This window comes from Medicago sativa, chromosome 6 (genome assembly GCF_051527215.1).
Source record: "Medicago sativa cultivar Bolivia chromosome 6, Bolivia_mono, whole genome shotgun sequence".
NCBI lineage: Eukaryota > Viridiplantae > Streptophyta > Magnoliopsida > Fabales > Fabaceae > Medicago > Medicago sativa.
Genome location: NC_140754.1, coordinates 9231616 through 9258824, shown reverse-complemented (window position 1 = coordinate 9258824; position 27209 = coordinate 9231616). Strand labels below are relative to the sequence as shown.

The 27209-nt window shown below is 33.9% G+C and overlaps 4 protein-coding genes across 4 annotated transcripts; 2 read left to right on the top strand and 2 right to left on the bottom strand.

Annotated features, from left to right (window-relative positions):
• Positions 1–502: 502 nt before the first annotated feature.
• LOC146912623 (alpha-1,4 glucan phosphorylase L isozyme, chloroplastic/amyloplastic) lies at positions 503–10157 on the bottom strand. Its single transcript, XM_085722175.1, has 15 exons — positions 9733–10157; positions 8085–8323; positions 7899–8000; positions 7146–7322; positions 6777–7052; positions 6009–6280; positions 5754–5871; positions 5164–5679; positions 4730–4882; positions 3895–4023; positions 2648–2884; positions 2222–2298; positions 1847–2033; positions 1401–1601; positions 503–896 (listed from the first exon to the last, which is right to left on the bottom strand). The coding sequence occupies exons 1-15, from the start codon at positions 9977–9979 to the stop codon at positions 780–782; spliced, it is 3048 nt and encodes a 1015-aa protein (XP_085578301.1). The 5' UTR covers positions 9980–10157; the 3' UTR covers positions 503–779.
• Positions 10158–14314: 4157 nt separating this feature from the next.
• On the bottom strand, positions 14315–16707 carry LOC146912622 (7-deoxyloganetin glucosyltransferase-like). The gene is made up of 2 exons (XM_085722172.1): positions 15837–16707; positions 14315–15418 (listed from the first exon to the last, which is right to left on the bottom strand). The coding sequence occupies exons 1-2, from the start codon at positions 16360–16362 to the stop codon at positions 14487–14489; spliced, it is 1458 nt and encodes a 485-aa protein (XP_085578298.1). The 5' UTR covers positions 16363–16707; the 3' UTR covers positions 14315–14486.
• Positions 16708–18299: 1592 nt separating this feature from the next.
• LOC146912621 (7-deoxyloganetin glucosyltransferase-like) lies at positions 18300–20567 on the top strand. The gene is made up of 2 exons (XM_085722171.1): positions 18300–19127; positions 19453–20567. The coding sequence occupies exons 1-2, from the start codon at positions 18599–18601 to the stop codon at positions 20382–20384; spliced, it is 1461 nt and encodes a 486-aa protein (XP_085578297.1). The 5' UTR covers positions 18300–18598; the 3' UTR covers positions 20385–20567.
• Positions 20568–22351: 1784 nt separating this feature from the next.
• LOC146912620 (7-deoxyloganetin glucosyltransferase-like) lies at positions 22352–24486 on the top strand. Its single transcript, XM_085722169.1, has 2 exons — positions 22352–22942; positions 23335–24486. The coding sequence occupies exons 1-2, from the start codon at positions 22417–22419 to the stop codon at positions 24264–24266; spliced, it is 1458 nt and encodes a 485-aa protein (XP_085578295.1). The 5' UTR covers positions 22352–22416; the 3' UTR covers positions 24267–24486.
• The last annotated feature ends 2723 nt before the right edge of the window (positions 24487–27209 follow it).

The window sequence follows — 27209 nt, the reverse complement described above, 5'->3', positions numbered from 1 at the left end:
AGCCAGCCCAAATTGTTGTATCTCTTTAAATATTGTTAAGGAAATTGTAATATATAGATTAAATATACACCATTGTTCACATTTATCAGAATATTTTCTAGACAAATTTATCCTTAGTATAAAACAATTTTACACATTGTTCTTCTCTCGGTGCCTAGGTTTCGAGCCAAGTACCTCAAGGCTGTAGAATACCCTTGCAACCTACATAGTGGTGATCAAATGAATACAGGGACTCCACAATTTTCTTTTCCAAACATAGACAACAGTTTTATGACCAGGTCACAACTCTAAGAAAGGAGAAGTTGATAAATGGTTGATATTACAAGTACATGCATAATAAATCATGGATGGTTGAATATCGACCATTATTTTTTACTTTACTAACTACTCACTTTAGGGGATTCAAATCCCTAATAATATGTATGTCCAACTATACATAGATACACATGGTCTGTTGCAATCACACAAGGCAGAACATGAGAACTAAAGCATGAAACAACAATATAGAAGCTGTGAGGCTTGGCTTAATTGATATACAGTAGTAAACAAAGGTCTGCTTTACTTAATAGCATGTTTTCAGGGCAATACTGGAGTAATCAACATAATATAATATATTACATCTATGCAGGCTTATTTTGGCGGACAAAAGCCAACCCCTTAATTATTTATTTTACAAAATTTCTGTTTATTTTTCAGTACGGGTAATTGGTAAAGCATTGACCTTCTTACAACGTGGCACCAGTGATCTGCTATTAAAAAGGGCATAGATTACCCCTCATCTACGGCAATTTGACTGGCTCAATGCTCCAAATATCACGTGCATATTCATGAATAGTACGGTCACTGCTGAACTTGGACGAGCCTGCTGTGTTCAATATTGACATTCTTGTCCATTTCTGCACCCACATGCGATTTTCAAATGTTAATGACAGTAGTAACATGAATGAAAATAGCCTATTCTACAAATGCACCTGTTAATGTTTATGAAAGTTGATGCACAGAGGACTAAAAATGCGAGAAATAATGCGAGTCTTATGTTGCTAATCCTACAGACTACTAAGGCATATCTCTGCATGAGGAAAAACACTAGACTGATATGTGCCAAGTGAAAACATTTTACAAATCAGTTGTATGACATAATAGAAAATGCAAATGAGGGACAATGCAAATGATACATGTTTATATTAACATAGAATTGGTGAATGCTTCCTTGAATAACCTATGGCTACCATTAGAAACAAATATTCCCTAACAAAGGAGTATGTATACCATAAATGGTAAGGTGAAGTACATAGTGGAATAAGGCCTAGTTGTTGTAAAAGGTGAGGTGAAGGTGCAGTGAAAAAATTGGGTCAGAAAATCACAACTATTCCATAATAAGAAAAAGTGCATAAACTCACTTTTTGGTCGCGATAAGCTTCGTCGACCTCCTCCTGGCATTCTAAGTAGCTAGGGAAGTCCTTGCCCACAAGAAAATAATCTGCTTGACCAAAACCTTCATTTCCTTCCAAGGATCCAATCAGGTCATCATAGTTGTAAGACCCAAAAACACCACTCCTGACATATTCTTTAACTTCTTCGAATCGAGGATCAGGGACAAACTGAATTAAAAGATAAACTGCGTTATGATCTACGTTTCTATGGGGAAAAAAAATCCAGATTTCCTCAACAAGGAAGACTGTTTGGAACTCTTATTGGAAATACTATCTTCAATTTCTTCCAACAAATTATCAATTTTTGAAACTGCAAGGGTAAATATTTATTCTATGCTGGTGTGCTAACACATGGATGTTATTAGCTATACTACACGGTAATTAAAATGCACAACATGGATATAAAGATATACCTTTCCCTCCGCTCTTTCTTTTCTCAGCCCAGTGATTTCATGAGCCTTAGCACCAAAGAGGAAGAAGTTGTCTTCACCAACCTCTTCCCGTATTTCAACATTGGCCCCATCTAAAGTTCCAATCTGTAAGCACCCATTCATTGCAAATTTCATGTTGCTAGTTCCACTTGCCTCCATTCCAGCAGTACTACAATTGATAAACAGGAAACTCAAATGATTTGGCAATGCCAGCAGTATTCTTTAAATAAAAGTAGTAATATAATTCACATTGTCAAACTGGGGCTTGGATTGCTAACAGTAAATGTATTTTTATCGTTTATGTCAGCACGACTATACATCCAATCCAAAGAGTAATGCAAACCAACTAAAGGTTACCTGATATGTTGTGACAATTCACTAGCTGGAATAAGCATCTCCGCAACACTAACATTGTAGTCAGGGACAAAAATAACCTGATTAAATATGAACAAATAAATAAGTAACCATTTTGCATCACTCATAGCAAAATTTTGAACTACCAGTATTGTCTGGTAGGAGCAAAATAATATAGAACAAATCATTAACAAATTTGTCAAACAATGTCTTTAAACTTCTCCCCTCTGAATAATATTAATGTTAAAGTACTTCAAAATATTTCTATATAAAATTAAGCATTGATTTTATAGTGACCACATAAGAGCAACTTGCTCAAAGTTTGTACTAGAATAGGAACAATACTTCATGTAACTTCAACAATGACATGGGTGACTAAGGACTTCGGAACAAAACAAAAACCAACTCTTAAATAACAGTCATAAGTACCTTAAGAAGATCTCCTATTTCAGGATCATGATTTACAGTGGCCCCAACATCTGTGATAAATTTCACAATTCTCTTGGCTTGCACATAAGTAGCAAATGCTTTCCCCCCAAATATACAAACTCTTGGAACAAAAGTTTTTTTCCTTTCTGCAGCACTCATTTCTTTCATCTTCTTGTAGCGGTAAACAATTCCAAAAATATTTAATAGTTGTCGTTTATATTCATGGATTCTCTTCACCTAAACAAAATCAATTAAGTCAACACTTTATCAATACTGTACATTTTAAATAATTGGTTGGGTAGAAACTGAATATTATAAGTAGAGAAAAAGGTAGCTTCAAAGTACAAAATTCAAATAGTAACTCGGAGTACAAGTGAAAACTGGCTAGCCTACTATAATAAATTATGTACTCTGAGTATATGTGACCTATTTATTTACTATGCATGTTTTCATTAAATAATTTATTAAATTACAATAAATGTAACTTATTTACTTCATCCATAATGTAATAAATTGTTAAATATTAGGCTCTTAGAAAACATAAACCTGTTGTCTGGTTCAAAGGCCTTCATCCATAATGTAATAAATTGTTAAATATTAGGCTCTTAGAAAACATAAACCTGTTGTCTGGTTCAAAGGCCTTCATGCAATGTAAGCCCTTTTACTTAGAACTGAAAGGGGGCAATAGAAAAGAAAACTAGGCAGGAATAAAAGCTTGATGGGGAAGAGAGCCCTGAAACATCAACTAATAATAGGTGGAAAATCTCTAGAAGAGATATTTAACAGAATAAGGCTGTCCAACTTGAGGTAAAACATATCCTAGCCTAATTCCACCATACTCACAAAGTAACCAAACCTTAGTCTACGAAGACACCCACTAAAAGTTAAGCTATAGAATACTAAAGATATAACATTTATGATGTGTATTTTCTTCTGTTCTTACTTACAAGGCATCCATGTACCTAATTTTTCCCCACCTAGTAATGGTTTTCAACTTCAATTCCAATTTTATAACTTGTATCCCAACCAAAACTGGCTCTAAAAGAAACAGGAAAGAAAAAACTAAAGTCATCACCATACCTGGATGTCCCCCGTAGGTAGCTCAGTTGGTGAGCTCAGGGACGTTGGAGGAGATTTAAGGAGGTCCAGGGTTCGACCCTGGGAAACTAACATTTCCCCATCCTCGCTAACAATTTACTAACAACTAACATTTGCCTATAAAAAAACATAAATAAAAATCACCATACCTGGATGTCGAACATTGCATCAGGACTGACAGAATATCCTGTTCTTTCTTTGATCAATGCTGCAACCTTCACCTTGTTATTCCTTTTTGCTTCCCTCCATTGCTTTTGTAGATCCTCATTATCTGCGAACTATTAATGAATGACACTAGTATGGTCAGCTTGGATTTAGAGACTTGACCATCAGGCTAAAAGAGCCTGAGACTAATATATAGATACAGTAACTGAACTGGAAAACCATGGAAATAAAACTTGGTCTAAATCTTTTCAATTTCATTTATTAATTTCAGAATATTCAAATAAATTATAGTGAACACACAATGTTGATTCCTTGAATATTAAGAATGTGTTAAAAAATGGCCCACCCAATGGAAAAGGCTTTTGTTGTTGATGGTAATGTATTTTAAGAAGGGTTAGTGAGTGTTTGGTCTCGAGGTGGAAACTATTAGTGATAGTCCCACATTGGATGAGATATGGCCTGAAAAAGTGTTCACAAATGGAAGACACTGCTCACCTTACAAGCTCGTAAGTGCAAGATGATTACCTTTTCTAGATTAGCGAGAAGCAATTATGATTTTATTTAAATGGTTACTTTGGGAAAAACTTGTAGTGGGCATCATAAAATTGGAGATCATTTGTTCAGAAGTGTCTACTATCTAGACCCATTATAATATATAGTACTATAGTAGTATAATTGGTGAAGCAAAACCTGATATTCTTAAAAAAGCAAATAAAGATAGAACAAAATGAAGAAAAGGAAAATGTGAATGCCTCTTCAATTCTATAAATAAAGAATTTATTATAAAACAAGATCAACAAATTAAATAACGGTAACTACCTTCCTCAGCTCAGCCAGTTTCTCAGTATTTAGGACCCAATCTTCTGTGCCTATCCACTGAGTTATAATTTTACTCAAATCAGGATTACAGAACCTGATCCATCTCCTTGGTGTCACACCATTTGTTTTGTTTTGGAATTTCTCAGGCCACAACTGCATGAAGTATGGCATGTCAGTGATAAAAACATTTTTCCTATATCTTGTCACAAATATAAAGAAAGAAAAGGAGGAAATACTTTCAAATTTTTAAGGTTAATAAACTACATCGCTACACATATACCCCAAATATTCGGTAAGTTTAACTTAAATTTTAAAAAAATGTCGCACATGTACTGTGTCTGTAATCACATAAAAATGGAGGAAATGCAAAAATATATAATGTCATTACGGCATGCTTAAAATTATTTTCCCTTTCGTCAAAAACAAATATTTACCTTATAAAATGCATTGAACACGTCATCCTTGACAATTTCACTATGTATCTCTGCAACACCATTCACTGCATGACCACCCACAACACAGAGATTGGCCATACGAACCAATTTTGGTGGTTCTGGTACTGGCTCAGGCAACTCCTCTTTCTTATTCTCAATGGAACTTTTATCTTTCCCATCCTTTTCAACAATTGGGTCTACCACTTCATCATCATTACCATCGCCGTCTTCTTCCTCTTCTCCCGAAGTTTTCACCTCCTCACTAGAAATATCATCGGCCTCCTTTTCAACAATTGCGTCTACCACTTCATCATCATTACCATCGCCGTCTTCTTCCTCTTCTCCCGAAGTTTTCACCTCCTCACTAGAAATATCATCGGCCTCCTTGGATTTAACCAGTACATCAGCAAATTCTGCAGGCAATTCAACATTTTCTAGTATTCTCATTTCCTTCAATTTCTTTCCCAGTAAGTCGCAATCTGCTGTTCCATATTCTGTGATTATGGTCCGGACCAGCTGTCAAACATGAATATCAGCAATAACTCGATTCCCCTACAAATAAGAGTTTATGCAAATATTTTTGGTATTACCTCCTCATCAATCATTTCTATAATCTCAACATGGCGTGGAAGAAGTTTCTCCATCAGGTCCATGCTCCATTTCTCTAATGCCTCAGGAAGAACAGTGTGGTTTGTGTATGCTACAGTCCTAGATCACAGCGGCAGATAGTTCATATTCCATCAACAAACTCAGATCATGCATAAACATGAGATGACTGAACTACCGGCTCCCCCCCAAAAAGCAATAAAATAAAATATAAACAGAAACAAATGAATACTAGGTACCGTTGGGTAATATTCCAAGCATCCTTCCAGCTTAAACCCTTTATATCTATCAGTATTCTCATAAGCTCTGGGATGCACAAGGTTGGGTGAGTATCATTCATCTGCACGGCAACCTTTTCAGGAAACTCTTCCCAATTCACACTTGCTCCTGATCTTCTCTCAAAACGAGCAATGATATCTTGAAGAGAAGCAGAACATAAAGTATATTGTTGCTTGAGGCGAAGGGTTTTTCCCTCTATTGAATCATCCCCAGGATAGAGTACATAGCATATCTGCATTAGAGGGGAAAAACACCATATAAAATGTCCTTTCAAGTTTTATCAACTTGTACTCACATTGTAGCAAAAGTAAAATTAACTAGAAAACCTCCACATCATCAGATGTCACTTAGATATTTTCCAAAGTCATTGCTATACAAAACTATGAAAAGATACACATTACAGTCAAAATTCTAGTGAAGATTGATTCTTTAAAACTTATTTTAATATCATCAATCATATCCAATTGGTTACTTCTATTAAACTCACAAAATCTTCCACAATTTTCTAAAAGAGTTTATACTAGCCATATCGTCCAAACCTTTGCAGCATTTGCTAGAGCCTCGGATGCTTATGAAAAGATACACATTACAGTCAAAATTCTAGTGAAGATTGATTCTTTAAAACTTATTTTAATATCATCAATCATATCCAATTGGTTACTTCTATTAAACTCACAAAATCTTCCACAATTTTCTAAAAGAGTTTATACTAGCCATATCGTCCAAACCTTTTCAGCATTTGCTAGAGCCTCGGATGCTTCAGTGTGCTTTCCAGAATTAAAAGCATTCAAATCAAATTCTTCAGATGCAGCTTTTGTAGACCAGAGTCTTAGGTTAATTGTGCTTTTGGTCTTATATCCGGGTATGGGGACATCATGTGCAACAGCTTTGATATCTTCTCCTCCGACCCAATGTTTTTTACCATCTGAGCCTGAAACAACTTTGCCATAGAACCTTACAGGATATGAGACGTCATTTCTAACGATTTCCCAGGGATTGCCCATCTGTTAGAATAGATCACAAGTAAAGAAAGAAAATATTAATAGAAGCAGTTGATAAAATGCACAAAAATTTAATTTTAAGTACATGATACATACCTCAAGCCAATCTTCAGCAACTTCCTCCTGCCCATCTTTGGTTATTTTTTGTTTAAATAAGCCATACTTGTATCTCAGTCCATAACCCCATGCTGGATAATTCAAGGTTGCCAAAGAGTCCAAGAAACATGACGCAAGGCGTCCAAGACCCCCATTTCCAAGTGCAGCATCTGGCTCCTATTATTGCAAGGCCAAAATGAATTACCACAACTCTAAGAGAGAAACAAAATTGGTTTGTAAACTAGCAATATTTTGAACAAATAAATTTAGAAATGCAAATCGATAAGAATCCAAGTACATCAGTGGACTCTCAAATTAAGACTTTTTTCAATTATAATATTCATGTCAAAAACTCACATCAGTTTGTTTATTCAAAGAGGTCATGAATTGAAATAATGAATTACGAGCTTCTGGTATTCTTTACTGTTCATTAGAGCAGTGAAGAACACCACATTCTAGAAATAAATAAGAGAGAAACAAAATTGGTTTGTAAACTATCAATATTTTGAACAAATAAATTTAGAAATGCAAATCGATAAGAATCCAAGGACATCAGTGGACTCTCTAATTAAGACTTTTTTCAATTATAATATTCATGTCAAAAACTCACATCAGTTTGTTTATTCAAAGAAGTCATGAATTGAAGTAATGAATTATGGGCTTCTGGTGTTTTTACTGTTCATTAGAGCACTGAAGAACACCACATTCTAGAAATAAAATATGAAAAAAGATATACAGTTGGAGATATCGTACCTGGTGTGCCACATTTTCTAATTTATAACCAAGCTGGCTCAAAGCCTCTGCATAGGGACCAGTTAACTCTAAATTGCCAATTGCATTCAATAATGCTCTACCCTGCAAGATAGAATGATAGATGGAAATAAGTATTAGATGATAGTAATTTTCCAAGATGTTCAAATCATTAAGGTAGCACCCAACCTGCAAAAATTCCATTGAAAGGTAATATGCCTGCTTAACATTCAGCTTCTCATAGTAATCATAAGTAGCATTCCAGTTTATTATAAGAGCATCACGAACAGTCTGTGCCGTTGCAATAAAAGCCTGTGGGAGCTCAAATTTCTCTGGAGAAAACAGAGGAGTGAACTCTGCATGGTACTTAATACTTGATACAATGGAAGAAGCATCTGGTGCATATGAGCTCAGAGAGGTTGTAGCTTCTGAAACAAACAATAAACAGAAATGATTAATGAGATTGCAATGGCGCTGGACGCAAGATTAATCAGATTGCAAAGGCGCTGGACGCAAGATTAATCAGATTGCAAAGGCGCTGGACGCAAGATAACTGGTAGTAACATGGCAAAAACTCATGATAAAACCAAAGGTTTCTTCCTCTATAAAGGTACTCCGTAACAAAATATAAGCAAAAAGGAGTCCAAAAGTCAAATGTATTCGGTCAAATTTTTTGACCAAATACATTTGACATTTTTTATTATTTTTGCTTAAATTTTGCTATTGAGAGGTTAATCTAAATTTGAACTTGATTCCATGACATGTCAGCTTAATGGTAAAGGTTTGATCTTTTAACTTTAAGAAATGGAGTTCATGGGACAATTGTAAAATGATTATTAGTGTTACTTTAGTAATTTCCTCTTACCCAATTATTATTATTTAAAAAAAAAAAAAAAACAACTTGATTCCATTGCTGCAAATAAAACAACTAAGCTAAAACAAAATAGCTAACTGATAGCATTACAATAAAGCATGATGGTGAAAGGAAAAAAAGAAAAAGAAAGAAAGAGAGCCAAAACAGTAATTGAACAAAGACTTTCTACTTTTAGGACCTATTTGGATTGACTTACTTTAGTTTATTTATTGACATAAGCATTTACGAGACTCTTGGAGAACTTACAAAAGCAGCTTATGGCATGTCTATTTTCAGCTTGTTTTCATAAGCTCTAGAAGATAGTTTATGAAAACAACTTGTATATTATACCAAAACAATTTAAATTTATTTTATCTTTCATCAAAGAAATAGCTTACAAATAAGCGTGTAGAATCACGATAAGCACTTCTGTTATAAGCTGATTATCCAAACAACACTTATTAAAATGTTTCTAAATTTGAACTTAATTTTAATGCTACAACTGAAGTAAGCAAAATCATATCACAAATAAATGAAACAACTTATAGCTTATACGAAAACAATTTTAACTTAATTTTATCTCTTTGTCATAGAAATAACTTATACACAAACACTTATCATGATAAGCTATGTAACACCGACACTTTAGATGGAAGGTGTCCAACATGATAAGCTTTGTAACACCGACACTTCGGATGGGAGGTGTCCAAGACACATGTGATTACATTCAATTAATTAAATTTTTTTTCAAATTATTACAGGTGTTGACGTGTCGGTGTTAGTGTTTCATAGATGATAATTCTTTGTGCTATAAGCTGAAAATTAAGCTGATTATCCAAACAACGACTATTAAAGTGTTTCTAAATTTGAACTTCATTTCAATGCCGCAAATTCAGATCACAAATTCAGATCAACAATTCAAAACGTAAACTAACTTATATAATAAAAAATTAACAACAACAGCATATAATTAAGAGTTAAGACCTTGTTGTTGTTGAAGTTCGTCACGATCCTTGAGTTTTTGTTTAGCTTCACCACTACCAAACAAACACTTGACCTGGAAAGAAGTTCTTCTCCTCAGGTTGAGATTGTGATGGAGAGAACGATACTTCAAGCGGAGGGAAGAAGAAGATCTGGAAATGATGAATCCGGAAATAGAGTTCCGGCGAGGAAATGATGATTCAGTTACGGCGGCGGTGTTCGTCGGTAACCGCATTGTCGTGGAAGCCATAATTGAGATCGATCAATGAGAGAGAGAGAGAGAGAGAGAGAGAGATTGTTATAAGGTTCACGAGAGAGTGGCTTTTGTGTGAATTATGGAGGTGGTGGCGTTTGTATTGTTGTAGAGTGTACTCTTCTTGCTAGTTACTAGAACTAGAAGAAAGAAGTGTTGAAAAGTGTTATCGAATCACGAGCTTTTAGATTTTCTTAGATTTTTATCGTTTTTTATTGCCACGTTATACCACCTCCAAATGCGGGTCTTAAAAAAGTCTTTTGGAGGTTTACAAAAAATGTTTGTTGAATATTTTTTTTTACTCTTGAGTAGGACATTGACCATATGACAAATTACACAGACCGTTCTTTGAACGAACGTCCCAAGACATTCTTAAAAATCATAAATTAAAATGAGACGGAAATATATTGTTCACATTATCATAGATGTATGTGTGAGTTTTAGATGATATTGTTATTTCGTTTATCAGAAAAGTAACTTGTTTGATAACACAATAGTTTTGATGTAGTTTAGTTGAGTATGTACCTCATCTAATCAATATTAGGGATCGGTGTGGTGGCAGAATATTTTGAATATTAGGGATGGAGTGGGGGAGGTTGATACAGGGTGTTGTATGATAATATTATGCGTCAGGTGGGGGATGGTGAGACCACTTTGTTTTGGTATGACCCGTGGCTTGAAGGGAAACCGTTGTGCGAGTTGTATGCAAGATTGTTTGAGTTAGCGGAGAATAAATTAGATACGGTGGCTGCTATGTGTACGAGAGGGTGGGGTATCAATGGTGAGGCTTGGAAGTGGCGTCGGGGGTTATTTGCGTGGGAGGAGGAGTTGTTGGGGGAGTGCATTATTCGCCTATCTAACTTTTATTTTCATGTTGACCGTGTCGATAAATGGATTTGGAAGTTACATGCTACTAACTGTTACACTGTTAGTTCTGCTTATTGTTTTTTAACAGAATTGGAACATGATAGGCACCAGCAGCTTAATAACAACAATTTCTTGTGGCTGAAAGTCGTGCCTTTAAAAGTGTTGATTTTTTGCTTGGTGTCTCTTTCTTGATCGGATTCCTACTAGAGATAAACTCTTCCAACTGAGGGTTTTACTAATATCTGATCAAGATTGTGTTGCAAATTGCGGTTCTAATGAGGACATGGAGCACTTGTTTTTTAGGTGCAGCTTTTTTGGTAATTTGTGGAAGATTGTCGCTGGTTGGCTTGGTCCATGCACATCATTTGGTTGTCAGTTGTCTGGACAATTTGGAAAGAAAGAAACAATAGGATTTTTCAAAGGAAAGAGGAGAACTTGCTTGCATTAGGTGAAAGGGTAAAGCTTCAGTCATTTTAGTGGTTGAAATCCAAATACACTAATTTTGATTTTGATTATCAAGTGTGGCGGCGGAGTCCTTTAAACTGCTTGAACTCAGTTTTTTAGCTTGTTGTTTTTCTGTGTTTCTTCATTCTTGTTTTTTGTTTCTTCTTTGTGCCTTAATGGCGTTGTACAGGATTGTCTGAATTTTGTATGTGCCTAGGCGTTTTGGCACTCCTTGTGCTAAAGCGTTTAGAGGTGTTTTTATTTATATATATCTTTTTGGCTTTTTCAAAAAAAAAAATCAATAAATGTCATGACATATTTAATTTTTTTAAATAGATTCAAATTTGAAACAATATTTTTATAAGGGTACTAGTACCTAACCAAACATCCAAATCTCTAAAAATTTACTTTTTTTTTTTACATGTATATAGCTTTTTTAACTATCTTAAAACATTTTTTTTACTAAATTAAAGTAGTTTATCATTTTTTCTATCAAATTTACCTTTGCTATTTTAGTTGAGAAAAATTAAATATTAATTAAACAAATTGTTTTTATGTCATTTCATATTTATCAACTATCAATTGTCCTTATAAAAAATGCTTAATGAAAATGTCCTTATAAAAATAATGCTGATTAATGATAATTTTATCAAATACTACAAATCAATCATTTAATTTATCCACTATTAATTTCTTTTTTATCAAACAGAGTTTTATAATTATTTTAAGGAAATGATTTTTTTTTTTTAAAGCAAACTATCATGGGTTTTTTTTTCCTTCTCATCTATGTTAGACCGTTGAGGTCATTTCATTGCGACACCCCTTTCTAAAGCTATTGGTGACATGTTCTAATACATATCACAAGGGGTGTACACATTCTTGTTGTTATTATACATAAATATTCTGAAATATCTGCTGGAGTCATCATTAGTCCCCATCTAAATATGGATCGTCAATTTGTAAGCAGTCATGATCATAGAAATATTTTTTTAAGGAAAGTCATGATCATAGACTTGGGATGTACACATCATTACTTTCTTAGATCTATGCATGAAAAAAAAAAACTAGTTTTCTATTATTAGAGTTAAATGAAAAAAAAAAAAAGAGAGTAAGTGATGAACTTGTTAGACATATAAGGAGAGCTCTCCACTTCGAACCAAATTTTATTTATACGTAAGAGTCGAATATCAAACTTATATAAGATCATTTTTTAAGAGACTAAAATTGCTTATCGCTTAGACAAAATATATTATTGGTAGATTAATTTCTTTATACTAATAGTGTAAACTTTTTTACACATGCATCAAATCCAATTATAATATCACTTTGTCAGATTAATATCTAAAATACCTCCATAAATATTTATGTGTTTTTATTGATTAAATGTGTAAAATAATTTTTCCCTCAAAAAATGTGTAAAATAATTTTACACTATTGATATTTACAAATCAAATACATTAAGCTAAAGTTATTATTGATATTCAAGTGGATGGACTTATTTTTTTTTTAAGTGGAAGTAAGTTAACATCCATATATAGATATATACATATATATATATATATATATATATATATATATATATATATATATATATATAAAAAAGAAGTACATGCATTTAGGATACCAACCTTAGTATAATTTTTAATAATCTTATTCATGATGTAATTTTTTTAATCATACTAAGATCGACAACTACAAAAAGGAGCATTGAAGGACTTGTATATGAAAAAAAATTAGTAGCATTTTTTTAAAAATTGATAGTGCTTAAAAACAAAACCAAATAAATAGATAGAGTAATAGGTTAAATATGTTTTTAGTTCTTATAGAATTGTTTATCTTTTAAACTTAGCCGCCATTCAATTTTCGTCTTTAACATTTATAAAAATAAGTTTTTTTGTGTTAACGTTTTGGTTCCTAAAGATAAGAGGATCTACTAATCTAGAATTTGAAAGGAGATAAATAAAGCTGACTAAAGATTGTTCCATTCAAAAATTGAATTCAGATTCTTCCTAACAATTCGTCATTTAATAGGGTTTATAACCACTTGAAGTCAATCACGTGGTAAACCAAATGTTTATTTATTTTTTGAGCAAGATGTTGTTAATTCTTATCTTTTGTAAAAATTGGAGCCTTTTATCCATGGAAAGAACTTCTAGACCCAATTTAATCTCGTAGAAAGCATAGCTCAATTGGTATGAATAATGCATAATATATGCAAGGTTCGCGGTTCAAACCCCTCCCACTACCAAAAAATCTCCTAGAAAGCACAAAATTTACAAGGACAATAAAAAAATTTACAAGGACAATTTAGTCCCAATCTCATTCTCCTTTAAATGTTTGAACTTTATAGGTAAAATATATAGCACCGATGATGAATTGAATATACACAATTACTTTCTCCGGTCATTATTATAAATAAAATTTCACTTTTTAGATACATTGAATAAATGTATTCAGTCTTTATTATATAGTAGATACGTTAATTATTCATTGTATCTAAAAAGTAAAGTTTTGCTTATAATAGTAACTGGACGATATAGTAGTAACAAGTACATTGCTTTGTTGTTTATCTACTTTAGGGAACTTTATCAACTTATAACCACTATTTTCAATCAAAGATGTAGTAACAGGTACATTGTAATCTTTGATATTGCAGAAAGTCGAGGCTAAATGCAATCTCAATTGCAGCCGCAAACAGTAGCTGAGCTTCATCGGGGTGGGAAGATGCCACGTCACCCCATGTTTTTACATATATGCTATACTAGACGGGCAATGACATACAGTTTGCATCTGGCGCACTGGTTAAGTAATTTACTAATACAAAATGATGCATGTTTGGTCCTTGGTTTGCTATATTTTGTGTCTCTCTTATTTTTTGCCTGTAATGTAAGATGCTTATGAACCGATATTGGTCCTTGTGTTACTTACTGTCTTCTGAGACCCTCATATGATCAGACTTTTATCAACTTTATTATACATGTTGGAGCAACAAAGATGTATGAAATTTTAGTAAATATGGAATGCAACAAAATAACATATTAAATCATATTAATCTACTCAAATAACACATTAAATCATATTTATATCGCTTACATTTTAAATATAACTAGAACCTCCGACTAAATGTATCATTTTTGCTTGACTGTCAAGCAAATTCAAGAGGATATCGATGAATACACAATCACATTTTAAGTTATGATTGTTTAAGCAAAACGTCGTTAATAACTTTGTCCAAGTTCATGTATGAACAACCACCTGGTCTGGTGTTCTCCTCTGCCTTCGTCTTTAACTCCATGGCCTTTTCCCTCATCTTCTTTCCTTTATCTCCCACCATCAATTCATTGATCAGCTTCTCCACCTCTTCTCTCTTCACATTAGTATTAATTTCGATTCCAATCTCCCATGTATTGCAGACATATCTACAGTTTGTAGGCTGATCAGCAAAAAATGGCCAACACAACATTGGCACTGCAGCACATATGCTTTCAATGGTTGAGTTCCATCCGCAATGAGTCAAGAATCCACCAATTGAAGGGTGGTTCAGCACTTGCTCTTGCGGACACCAATCCGCGATTAGGCCTCTATTTGAAATTTCATTCTCAAACTCAGATGACAAAATAAACGAGCCGCCAATGACAAGGTCCGGCCTAATGATCCACAAAAAAGGTTTCTTGCTATTGGCCAAACCCCAAGCAAACTCTAACAGTTGCTCTGGAGTCATAACTGTAATGCTTCCAAAATTCACATAAACAACAGACTCAGGTTCCTTGGATTCAAGCCATTCAAGACACTTGATATCTTCTTTCCAAAGATTGGAACCTAAAGATGCCAAGTGATTATGTGGAGTTTGATTTAATAATGAAGGTAAAGGTCCAATGGCATACAAAGAAGGGAACATAGAATAGAGCGCATTCAGTACATCGCTCTCAAGTTCATTGTAAGTGTTGAAAACAATAGCAGAAGCTCTGTGAAATTGATCTGCCGCTTCAATGAAAAACTGTACCATAAAATCATTCGGATGTTTTGTTCTTATAAAGTCAGGAAGGTCCTTCAGTCGAAAGTTTTTCATACCGGGAATGCAATCTACTCTGTTGTCCAAATATCCACTTGTCAAATAACTATCATCTGCTTATCATAATCACAGAAAGTTAATAATTTGAAACTTCATATACATATATCGGATTGATCATGTTAGTAGCCGTAAGGAAAGTTACTTCAAGAGTAACTATGAGTCAAGTTTCTCTGCTTAATAGCTCAACATATAACAAGCTTATAATCTATTTTTTTTTTCATAATATCTTTTAAATCATTAGATACTTTTTCAAATAATTTCAAATCAACGTATAATAAGCTTATATAAAATATAAATAAAGGTTGACTATCAGATTAAATAGCTACAGGTTTCAGATTTGTACGAAACTTTAGATTGGTGAAATCCAAGGTTTATAACGAGTTATTAAACAAAGTAACCTTGTTGATAGTTACTCTTGAAGTAAACACATGTTATGCTTAAATTGGAGAATGAAGGCTAAGAAATTGTTACCTTTGAGTGGTATTAGACCCTTGTCAATCAATGTGCGAAAGTGCGAAACAGACAAGAAGGAGCATGCACTACCAGGGGAATAGAGAAGGATTGGGAGTGCATGTTCTTCAGCAGCTTGTATTGTAAATGACATGTAACAATCAGAAACTAAACAAGTAATTGGAGGCACAAGACCAGATTTGGCAGACTCATCAAGTCTAGCAAGAAGTTCACGAAAGAAGTGAAGGAAGTTCTTTCTGATTGACTGACAAAGAGAGAGTATGTCTTGACTAACATCACCATCGTCACCTTCCATCGAAGTTAAACCATCTGGAATAGTCTCGAAGCAAAAATCAGCGAAACCATCAAGAGAATTAGGACCTCTTGATTTGAGCAAGCGTTTGTGATTGTATTCGGTGTTGACAAAGGTTATGTGAAAGCCTCTAAAGTGAAGAAGTTTTGCTAGTTTGAACAAAGGATTGATATGGCCTTGAACTGGATATGGAATCAACACAGCATGTGGTTTTCTGCTTGCAAAATTACTCATCTCTAAAACTTCAAGTGTGTGTGTGTGTGTGTGTGAATGCACTCAATACGAAGACATTTGACTATTGCTTATGTATATCCTATTTGGTTTAATAATTTAATATAGCATTAAACTTTCAGTCCAAGAAAATGATTTTTTTATTGACCAATCCAAGAAAAAGATATGTACCTATAAATATCATAAACATAGTTATGATATAATATGGCAAGAGGGTTCAATATCACATGGACCACTAATTTGACCACCAACCATATTCTCAGTTTCTGTTTTGATAACATTAATATAAGAGCTCTTTCAATTTGAAAACAAGCCATTAATTTCAATAAAATTAAATTTTATATGTACCTAAAAATATCAGAAACATATTATTTTCAACTACTTTCATATTAATTAATATTTATTTCACAACTAACTATGATTATTATTAATTTTAGTGAACTAGAGAGTGATGTAATGAGCACTCTCTCTTATTTATATACCATTGGCCCTTTACCTCCTTTTCTGAATCAAAATCCACAGAACCACTTCTCAAAATCTTTGGAAGGAACCTGATATGATAAATGCAGTATAACAGATAGAACAAGGTAAAATTCGGGAAGATAACATTGTTGTATTCGAGTAGCTGAGTCAGATCTATTTTCTCTTTCCTACCACCTGTCCTTCGGACTCCACTTGTGTACCATTAAAGCGGGAATGTCACTAAGTTAGTGAGCATGAGAATGAAATTTCAGATAGAGGCCTAGTCGCAAGATGGTGTACGCAAGAGCAATTACTTAACCACCCTACAATTGGTGGATTCTTGACCAATGCACAAGAAAAGTTATTTAAACATTAAATTTGTGCATATACATTTTGATGGTATTAAAAGGGATGAGCTTATGTTCATTTTCGCCCCTTGCCAACATGGTCAAGTCATGTGCATCTGACTAATGAAATTAACATCTAGGGAGTTTTTAATAATTATAATTAATGCAAAATGAGAGTTTACTTGCATACATCAATTTAGACAATGTGATTAAAGAGGTGTTGCTTAACCAATATTAGATCGAGTTGTGTTTGTTTTCTATAATGAAGTACTGTACTAATTCACTGACATTAAGAGATGAATTTTAACCCTTGGAGGTTGATTTGGTGGTAAAAACTTGAGACCTTGAAGCGTGTTCCTCTCTCTCTCAGAGGTCAACGATTTTTGTGCTGGGTCAATCCATCCAAGACTTTGCTCTGTCTTCCATTGGACCCCTACTAGTGGTCAATGGGATTGGTCCCTCAGTTAGTTGGCCCTTAGACATGAAACCGAGTTTACATAAAAAAAATCACCAAATTTGCACTTTCTCTTCTTTAACACTGCTTTCTTTACACATTACTTTTTGATTTTTCCTAACAATTTATTTCCTAGTCCAAACAAAATAAATTTCTGTCAATTTATTTTCTATTTAAAAACTGATACTTTCTGAAACTGATACTATTAATGGTGGTCAGTTTAGTGGTCCATGTGACACTGATACTATTATGGGATACTACACAACTGGCAAATTTAATTCTATATTAATTGGTTAAAATAGAACAAGCAATACTGAATGTCATTATAATATGAGGCCAAAAAAATTAATAGCATGAGTTACAATTTTTATCTATTTGTGTTTCTTTGCTTTTATTGCATTAATCTTAGATAAAGTATGATAACACATATAGTAATATATTCATTAATCAATAATGCATCCAAATATAAACCTGAAAGTTAGGTGGCGTGTTTGCTAAGTTTATAGGTTAAGAGAAGATGGATGGGTGAGTGTTTAGAATGAATGCCAGTGCATTAGACGCGGCCACATCAGATATTGTGTGTCGACGTGGTGAAATTTGAATGAGATGGCATATGGCAGATGACGTTTCGGAGTATGGTTTTGATGATTAAGTTTACTGGTTAAGAGAAGAGGATCATGGATGAGTGAGTTTTTCAAATATGAATGCAAGTGAGTTATAAGGTGCCACATCAGATATGTAGCGACATCGTGAAATTTGAATGAGATAGCGTATGGTGGATGACGTGTCGGAGTATGGTTTTGCGAGTTTGTTTTAATAAATTATTAAAGAAGTTATTAGATTTAGAAGTATTGTTCTTTTTCCTTAGGAGTTTACTCACATGTCATAGGTTGAAATTTTCCTCCTCCCTCTATTTAATCAAATATATCTCCTCACTTCCCTTCACTTTAACATTGCATAACAAAAAAAACCAAGGATGAGTAACTTTGCAGAAAGAATTAAACCACATGCTGTGTTGATTCCATTTCCACTTCAAGGCCATATCAATCCATTGTTGAAACTAGCAAAATTACTTCACCTTAGAGGTTTTCACATAACCTTTGTAAACACTGAATACAATCACAAACGTTTGCTCAAATCAAGAGGTCCTAATTCTCTTGATGGTTTCACCGATTTTTGCTTCGAGACTATTCCAGATGGTTTAACTCCGATGAAAGGTGATGATGGTGATGTCACTCAAGACATACCCTCTCTTTCTCAATCAGTAAGAAAGAATTTCCTTCATCCCTTTGGCGAACTTCTTGCTAAACTGCACGACTCAGCCACTGATAGTCTTGTTCCACCAGTCACCTGCTTAGTTTCTGATTGTTTAATGTCATTTACCATACAAGCTGCTGAACAACATGCACTCCCAATTGCTCTCTTTTCCACTTCTAGTGCATGCTCCTTCTTGTCTATTTTGCACTTTCGTACACTGTTTGAAAAAGGTCTAGTACCACTCAAAGGTAACAAATTTATGATCATTCTTTCTCATATATTATTATACACACTCTAGGAGTAATTCTGAATAGAGTGAATCACCTTCAAAACTTACTATATGTTCATTTGAAGTTATTTGATAAAGTGTCAATGATTTTTAAATTTTATGAATATATGTTCAGTTGATATACACAATAAGATCTTCTAATTTCATAGTTGGATTGATAAAATATAAAGTTTATAATGAGCTATTAACTAGAGTAACTCTTGCAATAAAATGATCTCTCCTCTCTTTCTCTTTATACATATATGAAGTTTCAAGATATTGACTTGTGTAATTATGAAAAGCAGATGAGACTTATTTGACAAATGGATATTTAGACACCAAATTAGATTGTATTCCCGGATTGCAGAACTTTCGGCTGAAGGACCTTCTCAACTTTATAAGGACAACAAATCCTAATGATGTCATGGTAGAATTTCTAATTGAAGCGGCAGATAGATTTCACAGAGCATCGGCTATTGTTTTCAACACTTACGATGAACTTGAGGGTGATGTAATGAATGCGCTCTATTCTACGTTCCCTTCTGTATATACCATTGGACCTTTGCATTCTCTTTTGAATCGAAGTCCACAAAACCAGTTGATATCTTTAGGTTCCAATCTTTGGAAAGAAGATACCAAGTGTCTTGAATGGCTTGAATTCAAGGAACCAAAGTCTGTTGTTTATGTGAATTTTGGCAGTGTTACAGTTATGACTCCACAACAACTGTTAGAGTTTGCTTGGGGTTTGGCCGATAGCAAGAAACCCTTTTTGTGGATCATTAGGCCTGATCTTGTGATTGGTGGATCATTTATTTCGTCATCCGAGTTTGAGAATGAAATTTCAGATAGGGGCCTAATCGCAAGCTGGTGTCCGCAAGAGCAAATATTGAACCACCCTTCAATTGGAGGATTCTTGACTCATTGTGGATGGAACTCAACCATTGAAAGCATATGCGCTGGTGTTCCAATGTTGTGTTGGCCAAATTTCGCTGATCAGGCAACAAATTGTAGATACATTTGCAATGAATGGGAGATTGGAATGGAAATCGATACCAATGTAAAGAGAAAGGAGGTGGAGAATTTGGTCAATGAATTGATGGTGGGAGAGAATGGAAAGAAGATGAGGCAAAAGGCGATGGAGTTGAAGAAGAAGGCAGAGGAGAAAATCAGTCCAGGTGGTTGTTCTTACATGAATTTGGATAAACTGATTAATGAGGTCTTGCTTAAGAAATATTAGATTAAAATGTGGTTGTGTATTCACAAATCCCCTCTTGATTTGGGTTTATTCGTGCAGAATGATGAATTTAGTGAGAGGTGTTATGAATGTTCAAATTGTAAGCAATATATTGCATTGTAATTTAAGTTATGTACCAGTTCAACACTTGTAAAAAAGAAATTGAAGTGCTTTCCATGTCAATAACTAGTTTTAGGATTATTATTCTTACAAGGAATAAGTTTATTTAAAATTATGGATTCAACAATTTAAATCTGAAAACAACAAAATGGCAGGGATCTCGTTCTACCAAATGAAATTAGAGATAAAAGACCATGATTTGTGACTCTGTCAGCGTGAGCATTCCCTTCTCTGAATATGTAGAAAATCGTAAAACTCATGTTTTTAAACTGATCGAAATAGTTTAGCCAAAGATTTATATTCTTCCAAGAGATGACATTTGTAGAGTGGAAAGCAGATATAACCATCAGATAATCTATTTCAGTCCAAATACTATACCAACATCCCTCGAATGCATTCCAACAGCTAACAAAACTCTCGAAATCTCTTGCCATTATAGCTTTTGTAAAAATAAATACATGCCCCAAAGAGCTTAAAAAGATGTTCTTGAGATCATTAGGAAACCTAGGAACATCTTCAATATCTTTCAAAATCTTCTCTATGAACTTAGGAAATACATTTAATCTCGAACTCTTAATCTTTAGTTTCTGCAGCAGCATATCAAATCACGTAGCTTCACACGAGAATAAAGCTACTACGACTCCTTCTTGCAGCTCCAAGAAATAGGTGCTTGACCATTCTTCTTAATCTACAAAAAATGTTTCAGTTTTATATTTCCTTAAAAGGGCTATTGTGAAAAAGCATTGAAATTTATGTTATAGGCTCATAGCAACATTGAAACTGAGGTGTGGTCAAAACATTAACAATTCCTGAGTTAGAATAGAAACTATTGACCATTTTATAAGTATTTGAATATATGAGATTTAAATTTTGTCCATTGAAAATACAATGTCAAACTTTTACCACTAATCTAACACCTAATGAACCTCTAAAAAAAATTGTAACACCTTAATGAACACGAAAAATAGTTAATATAACCTTGAAATTTATAAACTACATATAGATAAAAACAAATTTTATCTAAAAAATTGAGAATTAACAAAGGACATTCGTATAATGTAGGCATATTGTAGGACATAGTTTCTCAACCTTCCAAACGTCACTCTCACTTTTTAAAAGTTGGTTACTACCATCCCTTGATAGGGAATGAGGTTGGGGAAGGAGGCTTAACATTAACAACCTTGCAAGTTGTTTGGTCATGTACCAAATTTGATTTGGCAAGATTTTTTTGGTGTTTGGTTATTGTCAGAATCAATTTTGGCTCAGTTTTTTTATTTCTTTGAAAGGTATATCTTGAGGTGTCATAGAAACAAATGATCTGAGGTGTAGCCAAAACATTAACAATTTGACAGTTATTATTACAAGACTAAAAGTAAAATGTTGCTGAATTTGAGGGACAGGAACATGTTCGAACTCTGTTGGTCTAGAATTCGCTTAAATGAATCTCAGTTACCTCGAGGGATAAGTTTGTGGAGTTGCGGGCGGAGATAACTTGATATACCGACAAATATATTTGGTTTACCTAAACTTTTTCACAACTTAGTTCTGGTATGGATAAGGACTGAAACTAATACCAATACATATACTAGTGGTCGGTTTAGTGGTTTCCTTGTGATACTATACCCTAATATCATGCCTTATTAATTTTCCTTCACAAAACATAATTGTACATTTTGTTTCATATCTTTTTCTTGTATAGCATCGACATAACTAGAAAATTTAATGGTGTAAAGCAATATCAATATCATCATATTATTATGAGGCCAAAAATTAATAGTTGAGTTACCATATTTTATGAGTTTGTATTTCTTCTTTAACCAATCTCTCTATAAATGCACATCCTTCTTTTCTTTGTTTTTCAAACACACATTTAAAAACTTAGTTAGTATTATACACACTGCAAGTTTCATCAAAGATGAGTTATTTTGCTGATAATAAAAAGCCACATGCTGTGTTGATTGCATATCCAGTTCAAGGCCATATCAATCCATTGTTCAAACTAGCAAAGCTTCTTTACCTTAAAGGCTTTCACATAACCTTTGTCAACACTGAATACAATCATAAACGCTTGCTCAAATCAAGAGGTCCAAATGCCTTTGATGATTTCACCGACTTTAACTTTGAGACCATTCCAGATGGTTTAACACCAATGGAAGGTGACGGCGATGTTAGTCAAGACATTATATCTCTTTCTGATTCAATACGGAAAAATTTCTATCAACCCTTTTGTGAACTTCTTGCCAAACTTCATGACTCTGCCACTGCTGGTCTTGTTCCACCAGTTACTTGCTTAGTTTCTGATTGTTACATGTCATTTACAATACAAGCTGCTGAAGAGCATGCACTCCCAATTGTTTTCTTCTCTCCAGCTAGTGCAAGTACCTTCTTGTCTGTTTTACACTTTCGTACACTGTTTGAGAAAGGTCTAATCCCACTCAAAGGTAACAGTTTGTGATCATTTTTACGAGGAGACAAAAAGTTACTCCGGGAGTAATTCTGAAAAGAGTTATTCTACGTAATAGCTCATTATAAACCTTGAATTTCAGCTATATAATATGATAGTAAACATTTATTTATATTCAAAAAGAGCTAATTATACTCAAATTTTAATAAAGTATCAAATTGTTTAAAATAAGTTGAGTTGTTATACTCAATAATTTTTTTTTTAATTTGACGGTCGGATTGATAAAATCTGATGTTTACTATGAGTTATTAAGCGGAATAACTCTACTCAGAGTTACTCATGAATTAACTTGAGTTATTAAGCGGAATAGTAAAAATATATATTTATATGAAGCTCTAAGCTATTGACTTCTGCAATTATGACAAGCAGATAAGAGCTATCTGACAAATGGATATCTGGACACCGAAGTAGACTGTATTCCTGGATTGAAGAACTTTCGGTTAAAGGATTTGCCCGACTTTATAAGGATTACAGACCCAAATGATGTCATGGTAGAATTTCTCATTGAAGCGGCAGAACGATTTCACAGAGCCTCTGCTATTATTTTTAACACTTGTAATGAACTTGAGAGCGATGTTCTTAATGAGCTCTATTCTATGTTCCCATCTTTGTATACTGTTGGACCTTTACCTTCATTATTAAATCAAACTCCACATAATCACTTGGAATCTTTAGGTTCCAATCTTTGGAAAGAAGATATCAAGTGTCTTGAATGGCTTGAATCCAAGGAACCTGAGTCTGTTGTTTATGTGAATTTTGGCAGCATTACAGTTATGACTCCAGATCAACTGTTAGAGTTTGCTTGGGGATTGGTCAATAGCAAGAAACCCTTTTTGTGGATCATTAGGCCTGACCTTGTCATTGGTGGCTCGTTTATTTTGTCATCTGAGTTTGAGAATGAAATTTCAGATAGAGGACTAATCGCGAGCTGGTGTCCACAAGAGCAAGTGCTGAACCACCCTTCAATTGGTGGATTCTTGACTCATTGTGGATGGAACTCAACCACTGAAAGCGTATGTGCTGGAGTTCCAATGTTGTGTTGGCCTTTTTTTGCCGATCAGCCAACAAACTGTAGATATATCTGCAAAACATGGGAGATTGGAATCGAAATCGATACTAATGTGAAAAGAGAGGAGGTGGCGAATCTGATCAATGAATTGATGTCGGGAGATAATGGAAAGATGATGAGTCGAAAGGTCATGGAGTTGAAGAAGAAGGCAGAGGAGACGACCAGCCCTGGTGGTTGTTCATTGATGAACTTGGACAAAGTTATTAAGGAGGTCATGCTCAAACAATACTAGATTAAAGTGATTTATCCCAGGAAATCTGGTTGTGTTATCTTCTCATGAATTTATTTTATTGTCAAAAAAATAATGATGCATATAGTGTGAGGTGCTATTTATATTTAAAATGTAAGCCATATAAGTGGAACTTATTATGTCATTTTAGTTCAATATAAATAATGATACATATAATTGTATGAAATTCATTTATATATATACTGATAATAGTTATGATCTACACATGGCATATATGCTTGTGCCATCCATCTGTTTTGCTGTATATCTTTAGCTTGTCTCATATATTTTGAATGTAGGTATGCAAAGAAAAATCACATACTGATTCTTGATTTGTTGGCTTCAAAGCTATGATTTATAGTAGCCAGCATATCCTAAAGGTTTTGGTAGTTTTAGAATCTGCATTGGGGTACAGAATAGTGGCCGAAACATACACATTATTTACCATGGTTTCCCGAAGAGCTGCAGCCTCTCCCTCTTCATTTGTCATCCTTACGCGCTTCCAACTTGCTTGAGAAAGCATGAAATTGCCATTACACAGAAGCTCATACTCATAGCTCCTTCCATCGCGTGAAAGCCGGCATCCACATTACATTTAAGTCAACCATGGCTAGGCTTCTCCCATCTCAAAATATGACCAGTTCTGGTAATGTGGCTGCTACTGTTTTGCATTAAATTTACAGCCTACTACTCCATCCTGCTACATATTGTACGAATTGATACCCAATTATTTTGGTTCTGCCAAATTGTCAACACTAGCATTGCTACACGGCCTGCAATACAACAATCCTCACTTCTTGCAATATCCATCAGATGTCCTTTGCATAACTGCACCAATTCAGTCGCTGCTGAAGCGTACCAGCCAGACCTGCAACATTCCAACAATCTTTGATTTAGTGAAGTCTGAAGGACACTGAACATGACACTCCTTGAGCTTCGTGCGCATCGGTAAGCAACCTTGACAAATATGCCATAACAGATGGCACCTCTTAAGTGGTGCTTTCACCTGTCAAAAACTGTTCCAATCACCAGAGACATACATATTCATATAGATATTGGAGCGAATTCCACACATCATTTCGCTGGCTACGCTATATTAAGACTGAACAGTTATGAATTTACAATTTAGAAGGTGGCATTTTGCCGAACAACAAGGAATGAGATTGTGGAAGGAGAGGTAAGAACCTTGTTTTTCATCTCATGTACCATTATTTTCATAAAATAATACTATTTTCGGCCCTATATGTAAGACCTTCTTGACCAATGCACAATGAAAGTTATTTGCACATTAAATTTGTCAACAATATACATTCTCATCCTAAAATTATTTTTGTCCCTTACCAACGTGGTGGTCCGGTCACATGCATTTGACATGGTAAATTAATGGACACATCAACATATTTAACGGTTGTTTAACGTTTTGGACGTAGCTGACTAATGAAATTAACACCTGGGGAATTTTTATTAATTTTAATTAATGCAAGGACTTGTTTGAGAGGACATGACACTTTCAGGGACTAATATTAGAGTTTACTTGCATACATGAATTTGAACAATCTGATTAAAGAGGCATTGATCAAATTGTTTTTTTTTTCTGCCATGAAGTACTGTATTAATTCATTGATATTGTCTTTGAAAGTGGCAAGCAAAATTAATACATTAATGACAAGTTCTAGATATACTTTTCATCTGAGGGTGATAAGCAAAAGTATTTGGGATAGTTTTTGTAAGGTTATAAGGCTTATAGCAACACTTATGAATCAGGTTCAAGAGGTTATATGTGAATTTGAGGTTTTAAAAAAAGGTCTGCAACCGCGATCTAAGACATAACATCGTAGTTTCTGGTATCTTTAACCTCAATGCAACTACACTTGACACCGCATATGACTGAAAATAAAGTCTTTTCTAACTAAATAGTGAAAAGAGAATTTAAATCTTTCTTCAAATCAATCATATAGCCTAAAACAATCTTTGGTCAAACTATATTTTACCTGCGGTCAAACACCAGATTACCAGAGACCAAGCAGAAGATTAAACAAAAAAAAAAAATCTTTAAAATTTGTTCTTTCCATACAAACAGCTTAAAAATTCACCAAATTTGCAATTTCTCTTCTCTCACACTTCTATACACCTTACTTTTTCATTTTTCCTACCAATTTCTTTTTTAGTCAAAACAAAGGCACGTTAGAAATCTCAAAAAATTCCACCACTTAGTTCTGGTTTAGATAAGGACCGAAACTGATACTAATGCTGGTACTGGTAAGTTTAGTGGTCCATATGATATTGTACATTTTGCTTCATATACTTTTAAGGGATATCACACAACTGGCAAATTTAATTCTATATTAATTGGTTAAGATCGAACAAGCAATATTGAATATGTCATTATAATATGAGGCCAAAAATTAATAGCATGAGTTACCATTTTTATCTGTGTTTCTTTGCTTTTTAAAATTGCTTATATATATATATATATATATATATATATATATATATATATATATATATATATATATATATAGAGGATCATAAAGCTTAATCCCATATCTAATCATCACCACATTAATGCTGGAAAATAGATTGTTATTAAAATGTTGTCACAAACCTCAATTATCAACATGGTCTGTAATGACCTCTCTCATGACGCGCAACTGATCGACCACATGGAAGAGTTTGAGAAGATAATCACTCAAATATAACACTCTCTTTGAACACTACTCATAGACATAGTAGTAATGTATCCAGGATAGAGTATTAACTTCAAAACCTAACAAAAACCACTCTGGACCTTAACGAAAACCACTCTGGCACATTTTAAATTATATCTGTCGTTTGAGGATAAGAAAAGCGTTTAAATTATATGTGCCGTTTGAGGATAAGAAAAGCATTAGAGACCATAAGATTTGTCTCAAATTTGAAATAAGTTATCATTCACAATGAATAAGT